This window comes from Labeo rohita, chromosome 20 (genome assembly GCF_022985175.1).
Source record: "Labeo rohita strain BAU-BD-2019 chromosome 20, IGBB_LRoh.1.0, whole genome shotgun sequence".
In the NCBI taxonomy this organism is placed as follows: domain Eukaryota; kingdom Metazoa; phylum Chordata; class Actinopteri; order Cypriniformes; family Cyprinidae; genus Labeo; species Labeo rohita.
Window position 1 is genome coordinate 30223013 of NC_066888.1, and position 20946 is coordinate 30243958.

The window sequence follows — 20946 nt, forward strand, 5'->3', positions numbered from 1 at the left end:
TTTAAAATGAAAACAAAAATACTATGAAACTAATTCAAAATATATACAAAAAAAAAAACAAACAAAAAAAAAAAAAACTGTAACAGTGCCTCAGTTATGCTAAAATAACACTGATGTGATAAATCTTCATGCATTTGGTTGTTATAGTATACATGTTTCAAATGTCATTTTTATGTAATTTTAAGAGAAAAAAGCAACTGAACAGAACTTTTTAACTTTTGTACAGTTTATTTCAAGTTCAAATGTACACACAGCAAATTACAGTGTGTAGCGAGGCTGGTTTTCACAACAGAGAAAATTAGTGTTTTTTAAAGTCATTTTACAAAATGTAGAATTAAAATGGAACTGAAATGTAAATGCAGTTTTTACTATTTAAAACATCTGGGCCATTTGACCCATGTCAACCCATTGTCCCATCCGAGCAGCGTCCTCCCAGTGTTCACCGTGCACAGAAACAGACCCAGCAAAGCAACCATACCGAACGTCCCTCGGTGGCGCTTCTTGGGCTCTAACAGGACAGAACACAATACAGAAACAAATTTTAATAGATGTTTTGACCTGTATTCATTCTGTCAGCTTAAATGTCTTAAATATACACAGATCAGTCCTGTGGATGTGCAGAGACTCACTTCCAGTAGAGTATCCCTGAGCGTACAGCACCCGACTGAAAATCCAGATCATTCCCAACGCGCTGGCCAGACGCTGAGAAGCACAAACACAACAAACAGTTCACTTGACAGTTTACATGTGTATTTATAGTGCACGTGCAGGTAAGGGTTAATAAAGCTTGAATCTGTACTCACTGGGTGCTGAATCCCTCCCACAGATAAATGAAACAGGAATGGCGACAAGAGTTCAATTCTGTTTTACAATAATAATCACAAACAATAAGTGATAAAATAAAAAAACCCCACAACATTCACTTTTATATAAGCTTATATTTATTGTAAAGGAAACTTTAATATTAAGCAGTAATATAAGATCTGCCATGCACAGACACATAGAGTTGAGGTCAAAAGGTTCTTGCTGCTTGCTGTTCTTCAAAAAAATCCTTCAGGTCCCACAAATTCTTTGGTTTTTCAGCATTTCTGTGTATTTGAACCCTTTTTAACAATGACTGTATGATTTTGAGATCCATCTTTTCACACTGAGGACAACTGAGGGATTCATATGCAACTATTACAGAAGGTTCAAATGCTCACTGATGCTTTAGAAAGAAACACGATGCATAAAGAGCTGGGGGTGAAAACTTTTGGAATTTGAAGATCAGGGTAAATTTAACTTATTTTGTCTTCTGGGAAACATGTAAGTATCTTCTGTAGCTTATGAAGGGCAGTACTAAATGAAAAAAAATATATTTATGCAAAATAAGAAAACTGTACACATCTTCATTATGTTCAAAAGTTTTCACCCCCAGCTCTTCAAGCATTGTGTTTCCTTCTGAAGCATCAGTGAGCGTTTGAACCTTCTGTAATAATTGCATACGAGTCCCTCAGTTGTCCTCAGTGTGAAAAGATGGATCTCAAAATCATACAGTCATTATTGGAAATGGTTCAAATACACAAAAGTGTATCTGAAGTACAAGGGACAGTTTAACTGCTCAGGACAAACAAGCAACTCATGAACAACTATCACTAAACAAAAAAACACAGCTGTGGATCATTCAGGTAACAACACAGTATTAAGAATCAAGTGTATGTGAACTTTTGAAAAGCACAGTTTTTATAAACTATTATTTTCTCCTGTGAACTATATGTAATCATCTTTTATGTGAAATATCTTCAGGTCAGTACTAAATAAAAAATAACATGCATTTTGTACGATCCCTCTTATTTTGGTAAAATAATGAACACTTTGCAGATTCTGCAAGGTGTGTGTAAACTTAACCTCAACGGTATTTCCTGAGTGATGGATATTAAACATACGTGTTCTGATGCGCTCGTTGGATACAGTTGAAATGGCGACCAGTCTCTGGATCATCACTGTACATTGTCGGATACTAGAAAATAAATGTTCTTCTTGATTCAGGGCAAACTAAATTGCGTCCATTAAGCAAATCTTTAGCAAAACATATCAAAGATGCTGTGAAAGTGTGAACTACTGTCTAATTTTTATTTATAATTTATTTTTTACATGTAATATTATTACAGTATAGCTACAGTTGCTCAGTTCGGTTTCAGTACACAAATGCGGCTGACAAATGCTGCCTGTATTTTTCAGTAGTCCCAATAAATTACTGAACTGTGTGTATACAGAACATCAATTATCAGTGCATGTTCAGTGATTAGTGTATGTTAAGTTACCGGGACATTGTATTTAATCCGAGCCTTCACCACATTATAAGACAGATAAAACATCAGGAGAGATGATGCCGCTCCGGTCAGAGCCACATAGCCGTACTCTTTAGACAAAACCACCATCTTCAAAACTGAGGATAAAACAGAAATATCACAGTATCTGTGTGAAGATGACATACAGATGTGCACAGCACGGAAGGGCTAAAATATGTGAAACATCTCCATTTGATGCTGATTACAGACAAACAAAAATAGCTGGTTTGTGACAGAAATGAGAATGCACTCAGTCAGTCTCTGTCTGTAAGCGGACTTTAGTTACTATCAAATGCCCAAAATGAGAAAACTTAATAGCTGCGGTAAGGTTAAAGTCAAATAATTCTAATAGCTGTCAAGAATGCATATTTTTGTAAAAGAAGCACACGTGCAGGAACAGGTAAATTTGCTGTGTGCACCATTCACAAGAGTGTAAAAGCAAAAGGCATGCATTCAAGTCAGTAATCTTGCTGTTAGTTGCATGGACTTTTTTACAAGATTGTGATGACGTTTCAACGGTCGTCAGCAGCATAAATCCTTTAAAGTTTTACATTTATAACACTTTGTATTACATCACCTTTTCATCAAGTTCCAAAAACGCGTAAAGCTAATGCGAGGGTGTTTCTAATGCAGCGTCTATGGGAGAGACGGTAATTTTTGAATATCAATATCAATCTTTTTTTCCTTTGATTAAAAATAGTGAAAACGGTTTCGTGGAGTTCTTTTGCTATTTGAGCAAATGGGAATGCAAAAATATATATATTTGTGGCGCTCTCCCATTCACTGCTCTAGGTTTTTATCGAACTATGACGACTTCCGCTGCTGAGAAACCCGGAAATGTGAGGTCCATTATTTTATTATTATTATTTTTTAAATAATCAAAAAGGTTTAAAAACATTTGCTGATTTGGTTTTGTTACCTGTGCTGTGCTTCTGTGCTGGTTATCTGGAGGGCGGAGGCCGAAGGACAAAGATCATGTAGTAAAGGTGACGCTTATAGGTAAAGGGTCAAACTCCGCAAGCCTCATCCTCCTTCAAAAAGCCAAATGCACGCTTTGTTTAAAAAAATGGAACCATTTAAAATATAATTTTTAAATAACAATTATAAAAAATATGTATTTCAAAATATTTTGTACATTCTGGTCGTGCTGTTTTGTATATGGTTGGTAAATACACATCTTGTTTTCTTATTTTCTAATCTTGAATAAAAAAATACTTTATTGTTTTTAACGCCACGTCAGCATTGGGGTTATGGTGAAAACGAAGTAGCTACTAAAAGTTGCATAATAAAAAAGACTTTTAAAATTACTGCAGAGAAAAAAAACAAACGCTAAAATACTTACACTGGTTGTCTGCTTACTTTATAAACACTACAGGGTTCAAACGTTCTATTAATCAAAACACCTATATATCTGTCATTTAAACACATCTACACACCCCGCAATTAAGCAGGGCATCAAAAAATTAGTTTATACTCATAGTATTCCTCTCCACGGAAATCTTTAGTAAAAGGCGAAAGATTTATACGATATGAAGAAAAACATGAGTGTACTAGCTTTAAGAAAGCAGCAGTACGTACTTGAGTGACAGGAACACATTTCACGAGAACGGTGGGAACCCGACGGACGTCGTCGCCGTCTGTTTAACATTTAACATTGATTGTTTGCTGTGTTGTATGTGGTTAGTTACAACATTTTGTATAATATAATACAGCAGCTCACCCGGTCTTCTCTTATTGTAATTTCAAACAAAACAAAATCACTCAACTATCAATGTTAAGCGGTTACAAGTATACATCTGACCAAAAGAGGGCACTATTTCACTAGTGAATATACCTCTTTTTTTATAGTTTTATTTTCAAATGTAATGTGAAGCAAAACATATGTTGTATAAACAAACATTACAAACATTTTTCTTCAATAACAAGAGGAAGACAGAAACAAAGAAAGACAAAAAAATAAATAAATAAATAACAATCATTTTTCAGTTATTTTGCAACAAGAGAAGGTAAATGCTCCAAAAAAGAGCCCCAAATTTTTTCAAAAGATTTTGGTGATTTTCTAACATTGAAAGGGATTTTCTCAGGGGTGCAATATGAAAGGAGTTCGTTGATCCAATGTTTTTTAGAGTCGACTTCCAATTCACTATAATATACATTTTTTCCCAGCTGTACCAGCCAAAAATATGAAATATTTTTTATGATGAGACAAATCTAATGACTCAGTATCCCCTAATACCCAAACTCTAGGATCATAACTGATTGGGCTACCAATAACCTTTGAAGATATATCAATTATACATTCCCAAAAATCCTTCAGTACAGGACAATTCCAAAGCATATGAAGTAAATTGCCTTCAAACATTTTACACCTTTGACATTTGGAAGGTATAGTAGTGTTTAACATGTGGAGTTTGTGAGGAGTATAATACGTTCGATGCAGAATATTAAATTGGATTTGTCTGTGTTTGGTGGATATAAAAGTAGTCCGCATTCTTCATAGCACACTCCCACTCTACCGGACTGTATGTGCAGTCAAGATCTCTCTCCCATCTCTGTTTCAAGACCACATTGTCAAATGGCTTAAAATTGTTTGTTAATGTACTATATCCTACAGAAGCAATACCTCTCGGAGAGAACACAATCTTGTTAAACATAACATTTTCAAACGGCGAAAATGTTGGAATTTTGGGAAATGTCTTAGGGGTGATCTCTTTGACCCAGTGTCTGACTTGCAAATATTCGAAAAAATTATGTTTAGGAATATTATATGTCTGGGATAGCAATTCAAAGCTCATTAAGGACTCATTGGCATACAAGTCCTCCAGTGTCTTTATTCCTTTACTCACCCATGCTTTTAAGATGCTATCAGCAATACCAGGAGGAACAATAGGGTTTTCACAAAGAGGTAAATGTCTAAGTTGGACAGTATTAAAACTGCATAGATTATGTGATTCTACCCAGGTAGAAAATGTATTAAGTATTAATTTATTTTTAGTGAATGTAGATAACTTTTTGACCTCAAAAAAGGAACAACCCTTAGTGGGATGGAACTCATCTCCCACTGTTCTATATCTGTCCATCTAGTATCAACCTCATCAGGGTGGAGCCAGATCCATATAGCCCGAAATTGCGATGCTAAGTAATAATGTCTAAAATTGGGAAAGTTCAGCCCACCTTTCTTACATGGTGCTTGAAGTTTAAGAAGTTTTACTCTCGGGTTTTTGCCTTTCCACAGAAAGTCTGAAAATACTTTGTTTAGTTCCTTAAAGTATGACTTGGGAATGTTCAAGGGAAGACACTGAAATTTATACATATATTTAAGTAAGATATTCATTTTTACAACACTGATTCTGCCTATTAATAATAAGGGTAAATCTTTCCATTTCTGCATGTGAATATACCTCTTGAAGAAAACGATCTCTCGCCTACCCTTCTAAACCTTCGTTAAACAAAAAACCTAATAAATAGATAAAATGAATCTTTGTAAAATATCTCAATCTTTCACTGTTACCACCTTCAAACTTCAAGTAAACATAAAATACCTCATGATGTTCACACCCATACTAAAAACATAAAAACAAATTCTAATATTTTAACCAAATTGAAAAACCCCACACTTAACCAGAACATCAAAAAATTAAATTATACTCATGATGTCCTTCTCCACAGAAATCTTTGGTAAAAGGCAAAACATTTATACGATATGAAAAGAAACATTAGTGTACTAGCTTCTTGACAGCGCTAGTACGTATTTCAGCGTCAGGAACACATTTCACAAAGACGGTTGGAACCTGGCAGACGCAATATTTTCAGCATTTAATTATTTGTTGTATGACTGGGCACTTACAACATTTTGCATATTGTAATTAAGCAACCCATTCGGTCTTCCTTTTTATGTTTTTATATATGATTTTATGTAGACTATAAAAACTCCACGATGTCTGATTAAAAGACACAGATATCCTACATGGCCCTACAACTGAGCAAAGGGCACTATTTCATTAGCGAATACAAAGGAAAAAATAACGAGCTTATTTGAGAAGACATTAATAAAACAATCTGTGCACAACATATGCACACAGACTTTCACAAAATAGAAAAAATAAAAACGCTACCATAAATAAACACTACTGTTAAATAAATCTGATATTTTCACTGAATTGAGAAGCCCCACAAATAACCAGGGCATCAAAAATTAGTTTATACTCATTGTGTTCCTCTCCACGGAAATCTTTAGTAAAAGGCGAAAGATTTATACGATTTGAAGAGAAACATGAGTCTACTAGCTTCTTAAAAGCGCTAGTACGTACTTAACCGTTAGGAACGCATTTCACAAGAACGGTTGGAACCTGACAGACACATTTGGTATTTGATTATTTTTTGTATAACTGGATAATTTTGTATAATACATAAACATTTTGTAAAATATAATACAACACCAATATATCAACAATACAATATCTTGATTAAAAAAACAGATATGCAACTGACCAAAAGAGTGAACTATTTCATTAGTGAATAAAGGAAATGTTCTCTTCACAGAAGCTAACACAAACACTAAAGCAAAAGTGATGAGCTTATTTGGACAGACAATGATGAAAACATCTGTGCATAACACATATGTGCAGAAATGAGTATTCTTTCACAAAATATACATTTAATTTTTTACAGGAGTAAATGCTTTCACAAACACAATACACACTATAAAAGACACAAGTGACCAAAAGAGGGCACTATTTCATTAGTGAATATAAATAAACTGTTAAATGGATCCGATGTATTTACCAGATTGAAATGCCCTACAATTATTTCAGAGATACAATCTCAAGCATTTAAATTATATGAAGAAACTAAATGAATTTTCATAAAATAAACTTCCTAAGAAAAAAAACACAAAACAAAGCCATTATCATAAATAAATCTGATATTTTAACAAAATCAGAAGCCCCACAATTAAGCAGGGCAGCAAAAAATTAAATTATACTCATGGTGTCTTTCTCCACGGAAATCTTTAGTAAAAGGCGAAAGATTTATACGATATGAAGAAAAACATGAGTGTACTAGCTTCTTAATAGCGTTAGTACGTACTTCATCGTCAGGAACACATTTCACAAAGACGGTTGGAACCTGGCAAAAAAGTAATGAGCTTATTTGGACAGACATTGATGAAAACATCTGTGCATAACACATATGTGCAGAAATGAGTATACTTTCACAAAATATACATTTAATTTTTTTTACAGGAGTAAATGCTTCCACAAAAACAATACACACTATAAAAGACACAAGTGACCAAAAGAGGGCACTATTTCATTAGTAAATACAAAGAAAATGTTCAACAACACCACTAAATAGATCCGATGTATTTACCAAATTAAAAATCCCTACAATTATTTCTGAGATCTCAGAAATACAATCTCAAGTATTCAAATTGTACTAAGAAACTAACACATCTTTATAAAAGAACACCCTAACATGAAACCGCAACAAAGAAACACTACTAACATAAGTGAATCTGATATTCGAACAGAACTAGAAGCCCCACAATTAAGCAGAGCATCAAAAAATTATATTATACTCATGGTGTTCCACTCCACGGAAATATTTAGTAAAAGGCGAAAGATTTATACGATATGAAGTAAAACATGAGTGAACTAGTTTGAAGAAAGCAGCAGTATGTACTTGAGTGACAGGAACACATTTCACGAGAACGGTGGGAACCCGACGACGTTTACTTTTAGGCTGACACAATACACTATACACAACTGACCAAAAGAGGGCACTGCCTCATTAGTGAACACAAAAAGAAAATGTTCTTTAAACTGAAAGCAAGGAGCGCTTATTTGGACAGACATTTATAAACATGGCAGAACTGTTAAAAAATATTTACTTCCAAACTTCTGTATAACCCCCAAAGATGTGTTTTTGGTTACTCTTTGAATGTAGACCCCTCTGACTGTAAATTATTAATTTATTGCTATTCCTTGCAAAATGTAAATTTAAATGTACATTTTCTCAGAAAACGCCTTTTTTATTTTCAGAAAAGATTTTGGTGTGTATGTGAACTCTTTAAAAAAAATCTAATAACTCTTTCATGGTGTAAATCTTAGCTATAAAATAACATAATATGCTTTGGATTATTTTATGTAACCCTCATTGTTTTTTTCTCGTCTTTTTTGTTGTATGTATTATGAGCAAAAAACATAACATATACGTGCAAAAACAAATACACTTCCACAAAGTACACACTTAAAAGAAAATTTACAGAAGAACCACAACATTATTTCCACAAACGCTAAACTATCAAACAAATCTGATATTTCAACCGAAATAAAAAGTCCTACAATTAAGCAGAACATCAAAAAATTAATTTTAACTCATTGTGTCCTTCTCCACGGAAATCTTTAGTAAAAGGCGAAAGATTTATACGAAATGAAGAAAAACATGAGCATACTAACTTCCCAGGGGCGCTAGTACGTACTTGAGCGTCAGGAACGCGTTTCACAAGAACGGTTGGAACCTGACAGACGCAATATATTCAGCAATTTATTTGTAGTATGAGATTTTGAGATTTCAAAATGTAGTTTAAATGCAGCTTCAAAGGACTCTAAACGATCCCAGCCAAGGAAGAAGGGTCTTAGTGAAACGATCGGTCCTTTCTTTTTCCGAAAAATAAAAAAATGTATACTTTTAAGCACAAAAGCTCGCGTAGCACAGGCTCTCGGACGCGCGTCCAGTGGTAGTTCTTGAACGATTAATTCATTTTGAACGATCTTTAATGTGACTCGCGGAAAACGAGTCGTCTGGTGAAGTGATTCCTTCAGTCGCGCATGCGCAACATCCTGTTAAGTTCTTTACTGGAATTAGTTCACGAGTCTTCGGGTTTTTCCGAGTCGTTCGTTCATCTTATGCGACTGTCACGTGATGCTGATTTTGCTAAAATGAACTAAATGACTCGAAAAAAGATTCGTTCATTTTGCTGAACGAGACTCAAAGATTCGAGTCGGTAAAATGATCCGAACTTCCCGTAACTACTACGAATCATGTCTAAGTTCATCGTCTGTGTACTCCGGCTAAAAATGGTAGAATATGGCGAAAAACTCGATCGTATTTTCTCCTACAACTTCAGAATCGTCCGGTACGTTGTACTTTTTTGTTTGTAAACAGCGTTTTCTTTACGACTGAAGACAGAAAGACATGAACGTCTTGGATGACAAGGAGTGAGTAAATTATTTATAAATTGGCGTTCTGAAAGTAAACTTCGCGTTATGTAAAAAAATAATACACTTTAAAAAACACTTCTAGCATAAGATTATAACAAAACAACACTATCACAAAAAAATCTGATATTTAAATAAAATTGAAAAACCCCACAATTAAGCAGGGCATCAAAAAATTAAATTATACTCATAGTAATTTTCTCCACGGAAATCTTTAGTAAAAGGCGAAAGATTTATACGATATGAAGAAAAACATGAGTGTACTAGCTTTAAAGCAAGCAGCAGTGCGTACTTGAGTGACAGGAACACATTTCACGAGAACGGTGGGAACCTGACGACGTTTACTTTTAGGCTGACACAATACACAACTGACCAAAAGAGGGCACTGCCTCTAACCTAAAAGTGACGAGCGCTAATTTGGACAGACATTTATAAACATGATAGAACTGTTAAAAAAAAAAAAAATTACTTCCAAAGTTGTGTATAACCCCCAAAAATATGTTTTTTGATTACTCTCTGAATGTAGACCCTTCTCACTTTAAATTTATTATTCATTTATTGCTATTCCTTGGAAAATTTCACATTCATAAATGTACATTTTCAAAGAAAACTCCTTACTGTTTTATTTTCAGAAAATATTTTGGTGTGTAAGTGAACTCTTTAAAAAAACTCTAATAACTCTATCGCATGTAAGACTCTTTTATGGGGTAAATCTTTTAAGATAAATTATAATGCTTTGGATTACTGTAACTCTCATTTATTTATTTTTTTGTTTTCTTTTCTTTTGTCTTTGTAATTGTTGTTCCTTTACTGCATAATAACAAAACATGGTAGAACTTGTCTTTTTTGCAGAATGTGTTCTGAGCGAAAAAAAATAGCGAAATATAATTCGTCATTACAGAGAATTAAACTCCGAACCATTAAGATCCTGTTCAAAGTCTAAGCAAACAAACTGGATTTTTTGTCTGAAACAGAACAAAATTACATTACTGAAATTATGATAATCTGACATTCAACACAATTGACAAGCCCCGCAATTAAGCAGAGCATCAAAAAATTAGTTTATACTCATAGTGTTCCTCTCCACGGAAATCTTTAGTAAAAGGCGAAAGATTTATACGATATGAAGAAAAACATGAGTGTACTAGCTGTTAAGAACGCTAGTACGTACTTGAGCGTCAAGAACGCGTTTCACAAGAACGGTTGGAACCTGACAGACACATTTAGTATTTGCTTATTTGTTGAATGACTGGATACTTTTATATAATACATAAACATGTTGTAAAATATAATACAGCAATTCATTCGGTCTTCTCTTTTTGGGGTTTTAAATAGGATTTTAGGTGTTGAAAAAACTGATTTAAAAAACATATGCAACTGACCAAAAGAGGACACAACTTCATTAGTGAATACAAAGGAATCGTATTCTCTTCACAGAAGCCAACACAAACACTGAAACAAAAGTGATTAGCCTATCTTAAGAAAAATTATTGAAAACACATTTTAAATAGTCGTTTCTTTATTTGTGTTGGGATAAGTCATCGAACTCAAATACTTTCAAAAAAACTTTCCAACATTAACCTTAAATAAAAGCGGACGCAAACAACATTATCATATATAAATACAACATTTTTACAGAATTGATAAGCCCCACAATTAAGCAGGGCATCAAAAATTAGTTTATACCCATTTCGTTCCTTTCCACGGAAATCTTTAGTAAAAGGCGAAAGATTTATTCGGTCTGAAAAGAAACATGATGTACTAACTTCAAGGAAAGCAGCAGTGCGTACTTAAATGACAGGGACACATTTCACGTGAACGGTGGGAACACGACGACCGTTGCTTTTAAATTTTAATTTAGGCTGACACAAATGTACAACTGACCAAAAGAGGGCACTGTCTCATTAGTGAAAACAAAAAGAAAATGTTCTCTTCACACAGTCTAACACGAGCACTAAACTGAAAGTGCCGAGTAGTGATGTGTCGTTCTTGGACGATTCGTTCATTTTGAACGAATCTTTAATGTGACTCGGGACGAACGAGTCGTCTCGGGGAATGATTCGTTCAACATCCTATTAGGTTCTGTACTGGAATTAGTTCACCTGTTTCGAGTCCTCGGGTTTTTAGAGTCGTTCGTTCACCTTATGGGGCTGTCACGTGATGAACGAACGACTCAAACCCGAAAACTTGTCAGATAAGAGGCAAGGTGAGCGAATCATAGACTAAAGACCCACGTAAACAATGAATTAATATTTTCTGATTCTTATAGCATTATAGTTTTTTGTTTTAAGTGTGATCAACCTTTGTGTAAGCAGTAGATGTGTTAGGGAGGTAACAGGTAACATTTTAATTACACTGTGCTAAAACGAACGAAATGACTCGAAAAAAGATTTGTCCATTTTGCTGAACGAGACTCAAAGGTCCGAGTCGGTAAAATGATCCGAACTTCCCATCACTAGTGCCAAGCGCTTATTTAAACACGCATTTATAAACACAAATTCTCTTTTTCGCTGTTTTTCGAGAAAAAAAAAGACAAAATACAATATATCTTGACAAGACATCAAACCCCTGCCACAAAATCCTGTATTAAATTCCTAATAAAAAAGCAAATATAATTCTAAAACAGACCAAAACTGTTTCAATAATAAATTCTGACATTCACCAAAATTGAGAAGCCCCGCAGTAAAGCAGGGCATCAAAAAATTAGTTTATACTCATTGTGTTCCTCTCCACGGAAATCTTTAGTAAAAGGCGAAAGATTTATACGATCTGAAGAGAAACATGAGTGTACTGAAAGTAGCGTAGTTCACCAGTACATACTCGAGTGACAGAAACACACTTCACAAGAACGGTTACACCATGGCATACACTAGTACTGAAAATATAATGCATAAGAACAAAGTATAATAACGTTACACTGGGTACGCTATTACAAATAAGAGTGTATGCATGTATAAAATAAAAAATATTTAAACGAATTGAAAAAATATTTAAACCGCATTGCATTGTGGGTAAAAGAGCTTACTTCCGGTTTCGTCATCAGCTCGCTTTAGCTCATGGTAGAAAGTCTTAAGTAACATTATCAGTCTCTCTCACTGTAAACGCTTTGACAACCACTTTTTAAAATGTACCCTTTGAATTGCTTTGGTTAAACTTGTCTAATCTAATGCAAATACAACATGCGATTCAAATTAAATAAATGCAATAAACATTCTAGCCTTTACTGTCATTTATATTAATACAATAATATATATATAATATAATAAAGTAAAAAGCACTTTAATACTTGTAACAAAAATGTCAAGCATTTAAGCATAAATCAGATCCAACCGTTTTTAAAATTAAAACAATAAATAATTGTGACTAGTCCAAATGAGAAAATATGTAACCATCAATGGTGGCCCATTTACTCTTAAAATATTAGTAGATAAATCAACAAAAAATTTGTTTCTCCCCGTCGGGGAATCGAACCCCGGTCTTCCGCGTGACAGGCGGAGATACTGTCCACTATACTAACGAGGAACCAACTGACATTTTAACGCGGGATAGGGGACTTTTATGTAAGATTTTTCAAACGTACTGAACAAGGAAGTTCATAATAAAAGTCCTATGTGCCGTTCTGAGATCAGCTGCCTCCTCGTTAGTATAGTGGACAGTATCTCCGCCTGTCACGCGGAAGACCGGGGTTCGATTCCCCGACGGGGAGAAACAAGCTTTTTTTTTTATTTTTAGGTACAGAATAAAGAAACGTCTTGTATATATATACCCAGTTAATAAAACAATTACGCAATACTTTAGTTCATAAGGCCGACATATTTTAACAGTAAAACTGTATGTTGTACAAAACAAAACAATTTTGTGAACCACTTGGTAAAACGCGTCTCCTCCACAGCGAATGATTGACAGACAACTGTTACGCTACCAAACACTTTAGATACACTTAAATACCCCGCCACGAAAACTGTGAAACAGCGCCATGAAATCTACATGCGGCCAAACATATACTGCATCCGTAGTGTTAAACACTACCACAGAGAATGAATGGGAAAACTTAAGAGAATTTAAGCTTAACCATTTTCGGCGGACGCGCGGGAGACCGGAGTTCGATTCTCGGACGGGGAGAAACAAAGTTTTAGTTTAAACAATAACAAAACAAGCAGCACAATCGCTAAAACAAACAAGACGTACTTGTTTTCCAGAATTTCCATTACTATGTGGATAAAACAAACTATACAGATGTAAATAAGGGGAAAACACATTATGAAAAATCGCAGGACACAAATACGAGAAATCAACAGAAAAACGGCGAACAGTTGACGCACAGTTTTGAGGCATATTCAAGAAATAAGCCATCTTACTGATACGCTAATATATGTTAAGTCATTCGTTAAAAAATATTGGATATTTTAAATTGAGAGAATAATATTCGCCACGCACTCACCGCCAATCGTTTATTTACTACATCGACACGTAGTGGTGATGGACGGTACTACAACCCAAACTGCGTTTTACACGATTAAAGTGAACAAACAACATATCAAAAGTTAATATTCTTGTTAACAACGATTGTAAATATTGCCATGACATTAGACATCCATCAAGCGGCCTTTATTCCACCTTGAGGATCTACTTTTCTAGCATTAGCATTACACAAATGTGTGTTCAAGAAAGCAACAACCTGATATTGCAATAAAACTATTAATTCTGTCTCCAAATTAAGAGTCAAATCCGTGAAAACTGACACTTACCTTGCCTCTTTGTTTTTCGTACAACACCTGACACGTTTCAGAAATTGCTGGAAAACTCCACATCGAAGGACCTTTTTTTTGTGGTCTAATGAAGCCTGTGACAAATTAGTCTGCACTTCTGTGAAATGCCTGTGTGTGTGCTTTTTTTTTAATACAAATGCAAAATGACGTTTATAAAGAAAACAAATAAACACATGAAGTCTGCTATTAGAAAAAGAATAAAGAAAATATACTCACATATTAAAAAATAACAGGCATTTGGCATAGCATACACGCCTCCATTAAGGCCCTGCACAGATTTATAAATCATGCACAGGCAAAATACACATCACACTTTTATAATAGTATATTATTAAGCAGTTTTATGCTTATAAATAAATAGCATGTAAGAGCAGTTAAAAATGTTATGTCCTGAATTAGATTGGAGAGAAGTTCTAAGTGAAATCTGAATTTGAAGTTTCTTCATAATGCTTTTTGAAGTAGGTTACAAGCCTCAAAAGTCTGGCCAGTTGGATATTGCCCAGAACAAAAGCACAATAAGTTTTTGCACATGAACTGGACCCAACAGTTCTCCTAAATGAAATCATTTTATTATTTTCCAAGCTTTGTGCAAAGTTCCAATAAGGCAAAATGCCATGAGCACGAAGATTACAAAATAGCTCCACACTTACTACTATAGTTGTTGTTGATATTTTGAATAACTGTTTATTTTTTATTTTAATTTTTGTCTAATTTTAGTAATGTTACATGCTTTTGACATATTTTTTAAATTTAGTTTTTCATGTAATTATATTTATATTTTATTTCAGCTTTTTTCAATTATCAAAAACGTTTTTAAACCTCTTCATGAGTCATTGTTTTATAACGACTTTTACCGTTTTCTCTTTATTGCTGTATTGCATCATGTGCACAAACTAACTGTTAGGAATTCAGGCTAATATTCCGGGTAATAAAAGCTGAAAACAATTCATATGCACTATAAAAATGGTGGAAATGGCTTGAGTAACAAGCATAATACTTTCCTCATCCTTGCCTCTCTCATACAGTATGAACGGGATCAGTGAGAAGAAACCGTTTCACCCGAAACTGTGCTGCATTTCACTGTCTGCCAGTTACAAGTGAGGAAAACTCATCTCGCAGGACCGGGGCCAAAGGGCGTGAGGTAAGACATGGGTGGCCGTCCTCAGTCGTGATTCCACCGCTGAAATCTTTTTTCCATGCTGTGGCTTTGTGCGCTGGACAGTGTGGGAAGACGTGGGATGAAAGAGCGTTTGGTAAATGCCCCAACCACACGATGTTTAAAGTCTACGCAGGGATGTTTAGATACTTTTGGAAATCAAGTGAGAAGGATGGAAAGTCTGCTATGAGAATTCAGAGCCCTTCAGATAACAGATTAGCTAAACCTGAGTCTCGGGCCAGAGAGCGAAAATGTTCCATCTGACTCATTTCTGCATTGAAAACTTTTCAGAAAAGCGCTCTGCAAGAAATGCATCAGATTTTCTAACACAAATTCATTTAAGCATATTTTCTACATTGACCTCTGACCCCTATCATAAGGATGCTGCAGTGCAATTTCTTGATGAATAAAAATCATTTTTTGCAGGCTAATCCATACTTATGGATTATAAATGCACAAAGTTAAACATGTTTTGGACTCCATTCTGCCATTATCTATGAACATCTGCTGGCTTATATGACCCAAAGCACTGTTTAGTTTAGTTGGCTTCCTGCTCAGCTCTCATGCCTGTCTGGGATGACGCTCTGGTCCTGTAGAGGAGTGAGTTAGTGCCAGTGTGGTTTGGGTATCCGGTCAGACCACCACCGCCTGTCCACATCATGACCTCCAGTATGTTAAAGAGTGAGCCATTCATGGACACATTTAATAGAAAACACAAACACTACCGTTCAAAAGCTTGTGGTCAGTAATGTTTGTGAAAGAAGTCAGCGCCAAGGCTGCATTTATTTGTTTAAAAATACAGAAAAATCAGTAATATTCTGAAATAGTATTACAATTTAAAATAGCTGTTTTCTATTTTAATATAATGTAAAATGTAATTTATTTCTGCAAAGCAATGCTGAATTTTCAACATCATTACTCCAGTCTTTAATATCGCATGATCCTTTATAAATCATTCTAATATGCTGATTTCTAAATATTATCAATTTAAAAACAAACAAACAAACAGATATGCTGGTAAATACTTTGCATTCAGTAACTTTTTTTCAAAGAAATTAATACTTTTATATTTTTCTAATTTAAAAAATGCTGTTCTTTTTAACTTGTTTGAATAAAAGCTGTTCTTTTCAACTTATCATTCATCAAAGAATCAAAGAAAAAAGAATCACAGGTTCCAAAAAAATATTAAGCAGCACAGAAATATCAACACTGATAATAAATAAGCATATTCAAACGATTTCTGAAGGATTATGTGACACTGAAGACTGGAGTAATGATGCTAAAAATTCAGTGCTGCGTCACAGAAATAAATTCTATTTTAAAGTTTATTAAAATAGGGAACCAATATTAGAAATTGCAATAATATTTCACAATATTACTGTTTTTTCTGTACTTTTAATCAAATACATACAGCCTTGATAAGCATCAGAGACTTGAATTAAAAAACATTAAAAATCTTTTTGTTTATAAAGCACTTGATAGCAAAATTGCTCCTGGAAGTGAGCTAAATATGATGGCCTTCTTTTAGGCCCTTCATCAAAAGTTTGGGTTTTTTTTAAATTATTTTGAAAGAAGTCTCTTTTGCTCACCAAGGCTGCATGTATTTAAATTTAAAATTTAAATCTAAAATTTTCTGAAATATTATTGCAATTTCAAAGTACTGTTTTCTGTGTGAATATGTTTTAAAATGTAATTTATTCCAGTGATGCAAAGCTGAATTTTCAGCATCATTACTCCAGTCTTCAGTGTCACATGATCCTTTAGAAATCATTCTAATATGCAAATTTGCTGCTCAAGAAACATTTCTCATTATTATCAGTGTTGAAAACAGTTGCATCTTTTTTCACGATTTTTTAATAAATAGAACATTGAACAGAACAGCATTTATTTTAATTATCAATCTTTTGTAACATTATAAATGCATTACCAACACTTCAGATCAATTTAATCCATCGTTGCTGAATGAAAGTATACATTTCTTAAAACTAAAATCTGATTGATTTTTAAATGATATATATAGAAACATGCATATAGATTTTTTCTTCCTATGTGGAAATAAAAAGTGAGATTACTGGTGTACTAAAACTGTAAAATGAGCTGGATTTTCTAGGGGAAAAAATCTTAACAAAATTATGTTACTTGCTTGCAATGCAAAACATCAAGTACTTTCTATGTTGTTGCGTTCTGGCTGTTTTTATTAAGTTGCTATGTGGTTGCTTAGGTAAGATATGTAAATCGATGGGACTTTTTGTATCCATTTTATTGTTTATTAAGCAAAAATTGTAAATCAGATCATTTAGAAAAGTCCTGTCTTTTTTATAATAAGGCCAACAGGCAGATTATAGCAGCCTGTGTTAACAATGACACTGTTGGCTTTGTAAAAGAAGAAAAAAAAAACATAAACAAAACCTACTTTATTATAAATTTGCAGTCATGGTGGAGGAAACTTGGAGGATTTCACATTCCAATCACTCAACCTGCTCTGTTCTGCATGGAAAGCAGTTGTTCCTGAAATCAATGGCATCAAGTTTAGATTTTTTCATAATGTTGGCTTCTCTCTATAAGCTTTTTTATGATTGTGCGACTCAGAATTATGAATTATGAGACTTGATCCCTGCCCAGTACAGTTGAACATAAGTGTAATTCATTAGACAGGAGAAGAGGCACGTGACGTTGAGGAGATGAACAGAGATGTCAGGCTCTTTTTTTCCCGCATGTGGACTCCATTTGTGCGGCGCATGAGAGCGTTTGGCACAGAAGCCCTTTGGTATCTCTCAATCCATCTGCTCGGGCCAAATTATCATATCCTCCAGACTCCAATGAACGTAAATCATCGGCGGGAACACGGACACGTTTTCCCTGGCCGTCATAAAACGATGATTTAAAGCCACGGGCTGTCAAAACACGGCCATGCAGCTTTCACGCAGCAGTTTAGGGGGGAACACAAGGACTTCATCTCATCTCAACAATTTATGGCCTCTGCGGGACAGCGGACAGATGAGCGCTCGGCCCACCAGCAGACAGGAACGCACAGGAAACTCAGGCCTGTGTTTAGTAGCCCAAAGCCTTGATATAACCATCAGCAGGGAGTTCCTCGTTCTTCCAGGAGAAGTCAGGATACATCACTTCTGGCGCATTGGTATGTATGTACAGTATGTGGAAGGTTTCTGATGGTTATGCTGTGTTTGTGAGTTTTGGAGTTTCGGCACTATAATGCTGAAGGACACACACTGTTTTAGACTCAAGGCGCATACTGAGACCAAGGAAAATAAATACTGCGAGTCTCCTGCATTTGCACGTATGTGAACATAGGTCCAGTTGTAGTTTAATTATTTCTAACACAAGTACTTTTTACAATTATAAAATTATATATATATATATATATATATTTTTTTTTTTTTTTTTTTCAATCATAAATGATACACATACATGCATACATACACATATATGCAAGTAATTGTGTATGTGTGTTTATGTAGCCTATATGTTTAGAAATATATAGGCCATGCATATTTATATATTGCATATTTATTAGGGTTGTCAGTTGATTAAATTTTGTAATCTAATTAATTACATGATGTGGAGATTCATTCATCCCAATCTAAATCAAATGATTTGGGATATATGCTCTAAAGTTTCAATCTAAATCAAATGATTTGGGATATATGCTCCAAAGTTTCAATCTAAATCAAATGACTTGCGATATGCGCGCCGAAGTCCGTATCCGAATTGATAGATTCATGGATTCACTCCGAAATCCCGATCTAAATCAAATGATTTGTGATTTGTAATCCAAAGTCCCAATCTAAATGAAAAGATTAATGGAGCCGCTCCGAAGTCCTGATCTGAATGATATGATTCGCGATTTGTGATCCGAAGCTCCGATCTGAATCAAATGATTCACGATCCGAAGTTCCGATCTAAATCAAATGATTCGCGATTCGCAGTTCCAAACTAAATCAAAAGATTCACAAGCCCTCTATATTGCTAGGGACAGTTTAGTAGTCGCTGGATATTGGTAGGGATAAGTCCCTAACAAAGGAAGGTTAGATTGATTTTAAGGGCCAGACAAGGGAGAGGGGGCCCAAATGCAATTTTTTACCAATTTATATATAAAAATCTAAATCATAAGTCAGTTATAAGTCAATTCATTTTTAGTGTAATTATTTGAAAATAAAATTATTACAAATTATACAACTAATTGCATAAATCTATAAATGTTAAGTTAACTTAATTATCTATCTATCTATCTATCTATCTATCTGTCTGTCTTTATTTGAAGCAGGGTGTTCATGTCTTTTGTGTTTTGTATGTGGGCAGATTAAATGAAATGAAATCAGTGAGGGTTTGAATCTGTGCAGTGAATGGGAATGGGCTTTTGGAAAAGCAGCGTGACGTGAAACCGCCTGACTGAGTAGTATGTCAAATGTGGAAACGGTTCTGGCCTACAAGCCCCCAAATGAATGATAGATGTGATATTTTCCCTGCAAACACAAACATCTTCAGTGATTTCAGCTGTTGAGGATACACCCGGGACAAAAAAGCCCAGACCACCGTCACAGCCAAATGAGGATGAATTCTTTTTCTGGATTTTTTCATCTATTTTTACAACTTCCATTCAATTCCCCGGCTGATCGTTGAGCTCCATGTGAAGACAGGCTGCTTGGGCCGCACAAGATGATCCTGGTGTAGACGGCCATACCTGCAGGTGCTTCACCCTGCTGATGAATGTTTTGGGGGACAATGCAAAGGATTTTTCTTAACTTTTGCATTCTTTCATCTTAACAGGCCAGCCGTCGTTCCGTTTAAGTCATTAAAGATGAGCTTTTCCATCAGAGAATCTCTTCATAAAGAACTAAACCAGTCCTGTATTACTGGACCTCTGAAGATTTATGTCAGTGATGAGATGGAAGATAGACAACAACAAATAATAAGACGCACCAGCCAGACCAGAAAAACCATGAATAAAGTGATTTTCCAGAAGCGAGTTGGAAAAAAGTTAATTGTGCATAGATTTTGATCATGCTTTTGCACTGGGACATTCTGCTTAAACATCAGAACTTGATTCCTGTCACTGCTGGTGGTCACATATGTGACCCTGGACCACAAAATCAGTCTTAAGTCGCTGGGGTATATTTGTAGCACTAGCCAAAAATACACTGTATGGGTCAAAATTATAGATTTTTATTTTATGGCAAAAATCATTAGGAAATGAAGTAAAGATCATGTTCCATTAAGATATTTTGTAAAATTCCTACTGTCAATATTTCAAAACTTAATTTTTGATTAGTAATATACATTGTTAAGAACTTCATTTGGACAAATTTAAAGGCAATTTTCTCAATATTTAGATTTTTTTGCACCATCAAATTCCAGGTTTTCAAATAGTTGTATCTCGACCAAATATTGTCCTGTCTTAACAAACCATACATCAATGGAAAGCTTAATTATTCAGCTTTCAGATGATGCAT

General features: G+C 34.6%; 1 protein-coding gene and 12 non-coding genes across 16 annotated transcripts; 1 reads left to right on the top strand and 12 right to left on the bottom strand.

Moving 5' to 3' along the window:
- Positions 1–215: 215 nt before the first annotated feature.
- On the bottom strand, positions 216–14335 carry mgst3a (microsomal glutathione S-transferase 3a). 4 transcript variants are annotated; one of them, XM_051137828.1, is made up of 7 exons: positions 14299–14335; positions 3250–3361; positions 2304–2428; positions 1926–1999; positions 804–861; positions 630–702; positions 216–508 (listed from the first exon to the last, which is right to left on the bottom strand). In XM_051137828.1, the coding sequence occupies exons 3-7, from the start codon at positions 2418–2420 to the stop codon at positions 369–371; spliced, it is 462 nt and encodes a 153-aa protein (XP_050993785.1). In that variant the 5' UTR covers positions 2421–2428; positions 3250–3361; positions 14299–14335; the 3' UTR covers positions 216–368. The 4 variants fall into 4 exon arrangements, with proteins under 4 accessions (XP_050993785.1, XP_050993784.1, XP_050993786.1 ...); XM_051137827.1 differs by lacking the exon at positions 14299–14335 and adding an exon at positions 3909–4056; XM_051137829.1 differs by lacking the exon at positions 14299–14335 and adding an exon at positions 3673–3856.
- Positions 3765–3879, bottom strand: LOC127151874 (U5 spliceosomal RNA). The gene has a single exon (XR_007824976.1). It is a non-coding gene; the product is annotated as a U5 spliceosomal RNA (small nuclear RNA).
- LOC127151881 (U5 spliceosomal RNA) lies at positions 5938–6053 on the bottom strand. The gene has a single exon (XR_007824983.1). It is a non-coding gene; the product is annotated as a U5 spliceosomal RNA (small nuclear RNA).
- LOC127151876 (U5 spliceosomal RNA) lies at positions 6498–6611 on the bottom strand. Its single transcript, XR_007824978.1, has one exon. It is a non-coding gene; the product is annotated as a U5 spliceosomal RNA (small nuclear RNA).
- On the bottom strand, positions 7275–7389 carry LOC127151877 (U5 spliceosomal RNA). The gene has a single exon (XR_007824979.1). It is a non-coding gene; the product is annotated as a U5 spliceosomal RNA (small nuclear RNA).
- Positions 7868–7983, bottom strand: LOC127151879 (U5 spliceosomal RNA). Its single transcript, XR_007824981.1, has one exon. It is a non-coding gene; the product is annotated as a U5 spliceosomal RNA (small nuclear RNA).
- On the bottom strand, positions 8667–8781 carry LOC127151875 (U5 spliceosomal RNA). The gene has a single exon (XR_007824977.1). It is a non-coding gene; the product is annotated as a U5 spliceosomal RNA (small nuclear RNA).
- On the bottom strand, positions 9698–9812 carry LOC127151878 (U5 spliceosomal RNA). Its single transcript, XR_007824980.1, has one exon. It is a non-coding gene; the product is annotated as a U5 spliceosomal RNA (small nuclear RNA).
- On the bottom strand, positions 10578–10693 carry LOC127151873 (U5 spliceosomal RNA). The gene has a single exon (XR_007824975.1). It is a non-coding gene; the product is annotated as a U5 spliceosomal RNA (small nuclear RNA).
- LOC127151880 (U5 spliceosomal RNA) lies at positions 11198–11310 on the bottom strand. The gene has a single exon (XR_007824982.1). It is a non-coding gene; the product is annotated as a U5 spliceosomal RNA (small nuclear RNA).
- Positions 12224–12339, bottom strand: LOC127151870 (U5 spliceosomal RNA). Its single transcript, XR_007824972.1, has one exon. It is a non-coding gene; the product is annotated as a U5 spliceosomal RNA (small nuclear RNA).
- On the bottom strand, positions 13001–13072 carry trnad-guc (transfer RNA aspartic acid (anticodon GUC)). Its single transcript has one exon. It is a non-coding gene; the product is annotated as a tRNA-Asp (tRNA).
- Positions 13185–13256, top strand: trnad-guc (transfer RNA aspartic acid (anticodon GUC)). The gene has a single exon. It is a non-coding gene; the product is annotated as a tRNA-Asp (tRNA).
- Positions 14336–20946: the final 6611 nt, after the last annotated feature.

Excerpts from the sequence above, each read along its gene's own strand:
- mgst3a (XM_051137828.1), bottom strand. The coding sequence starts at position 2,420 with ATGGTGGTTTTGTCTAAAGAGTACGGCTATGTGGCTCTGACCGGAGCG. Across the intron at positions 2,000-2,303 it reads GGATTAAATACAATGTCCCG|TATCCGACAATGTACAGTGA; the intron begins GTAACTTAACAT and ends TTTATTTTCTAG. Across the intron at positions 703-803 it reads TGGGAGGGATTCAGCACCCA|CGTCTGGCCAGCGCGTTGGG; the intron begins GTGAGTACAGAT and ends TGTGCTTCTCAG.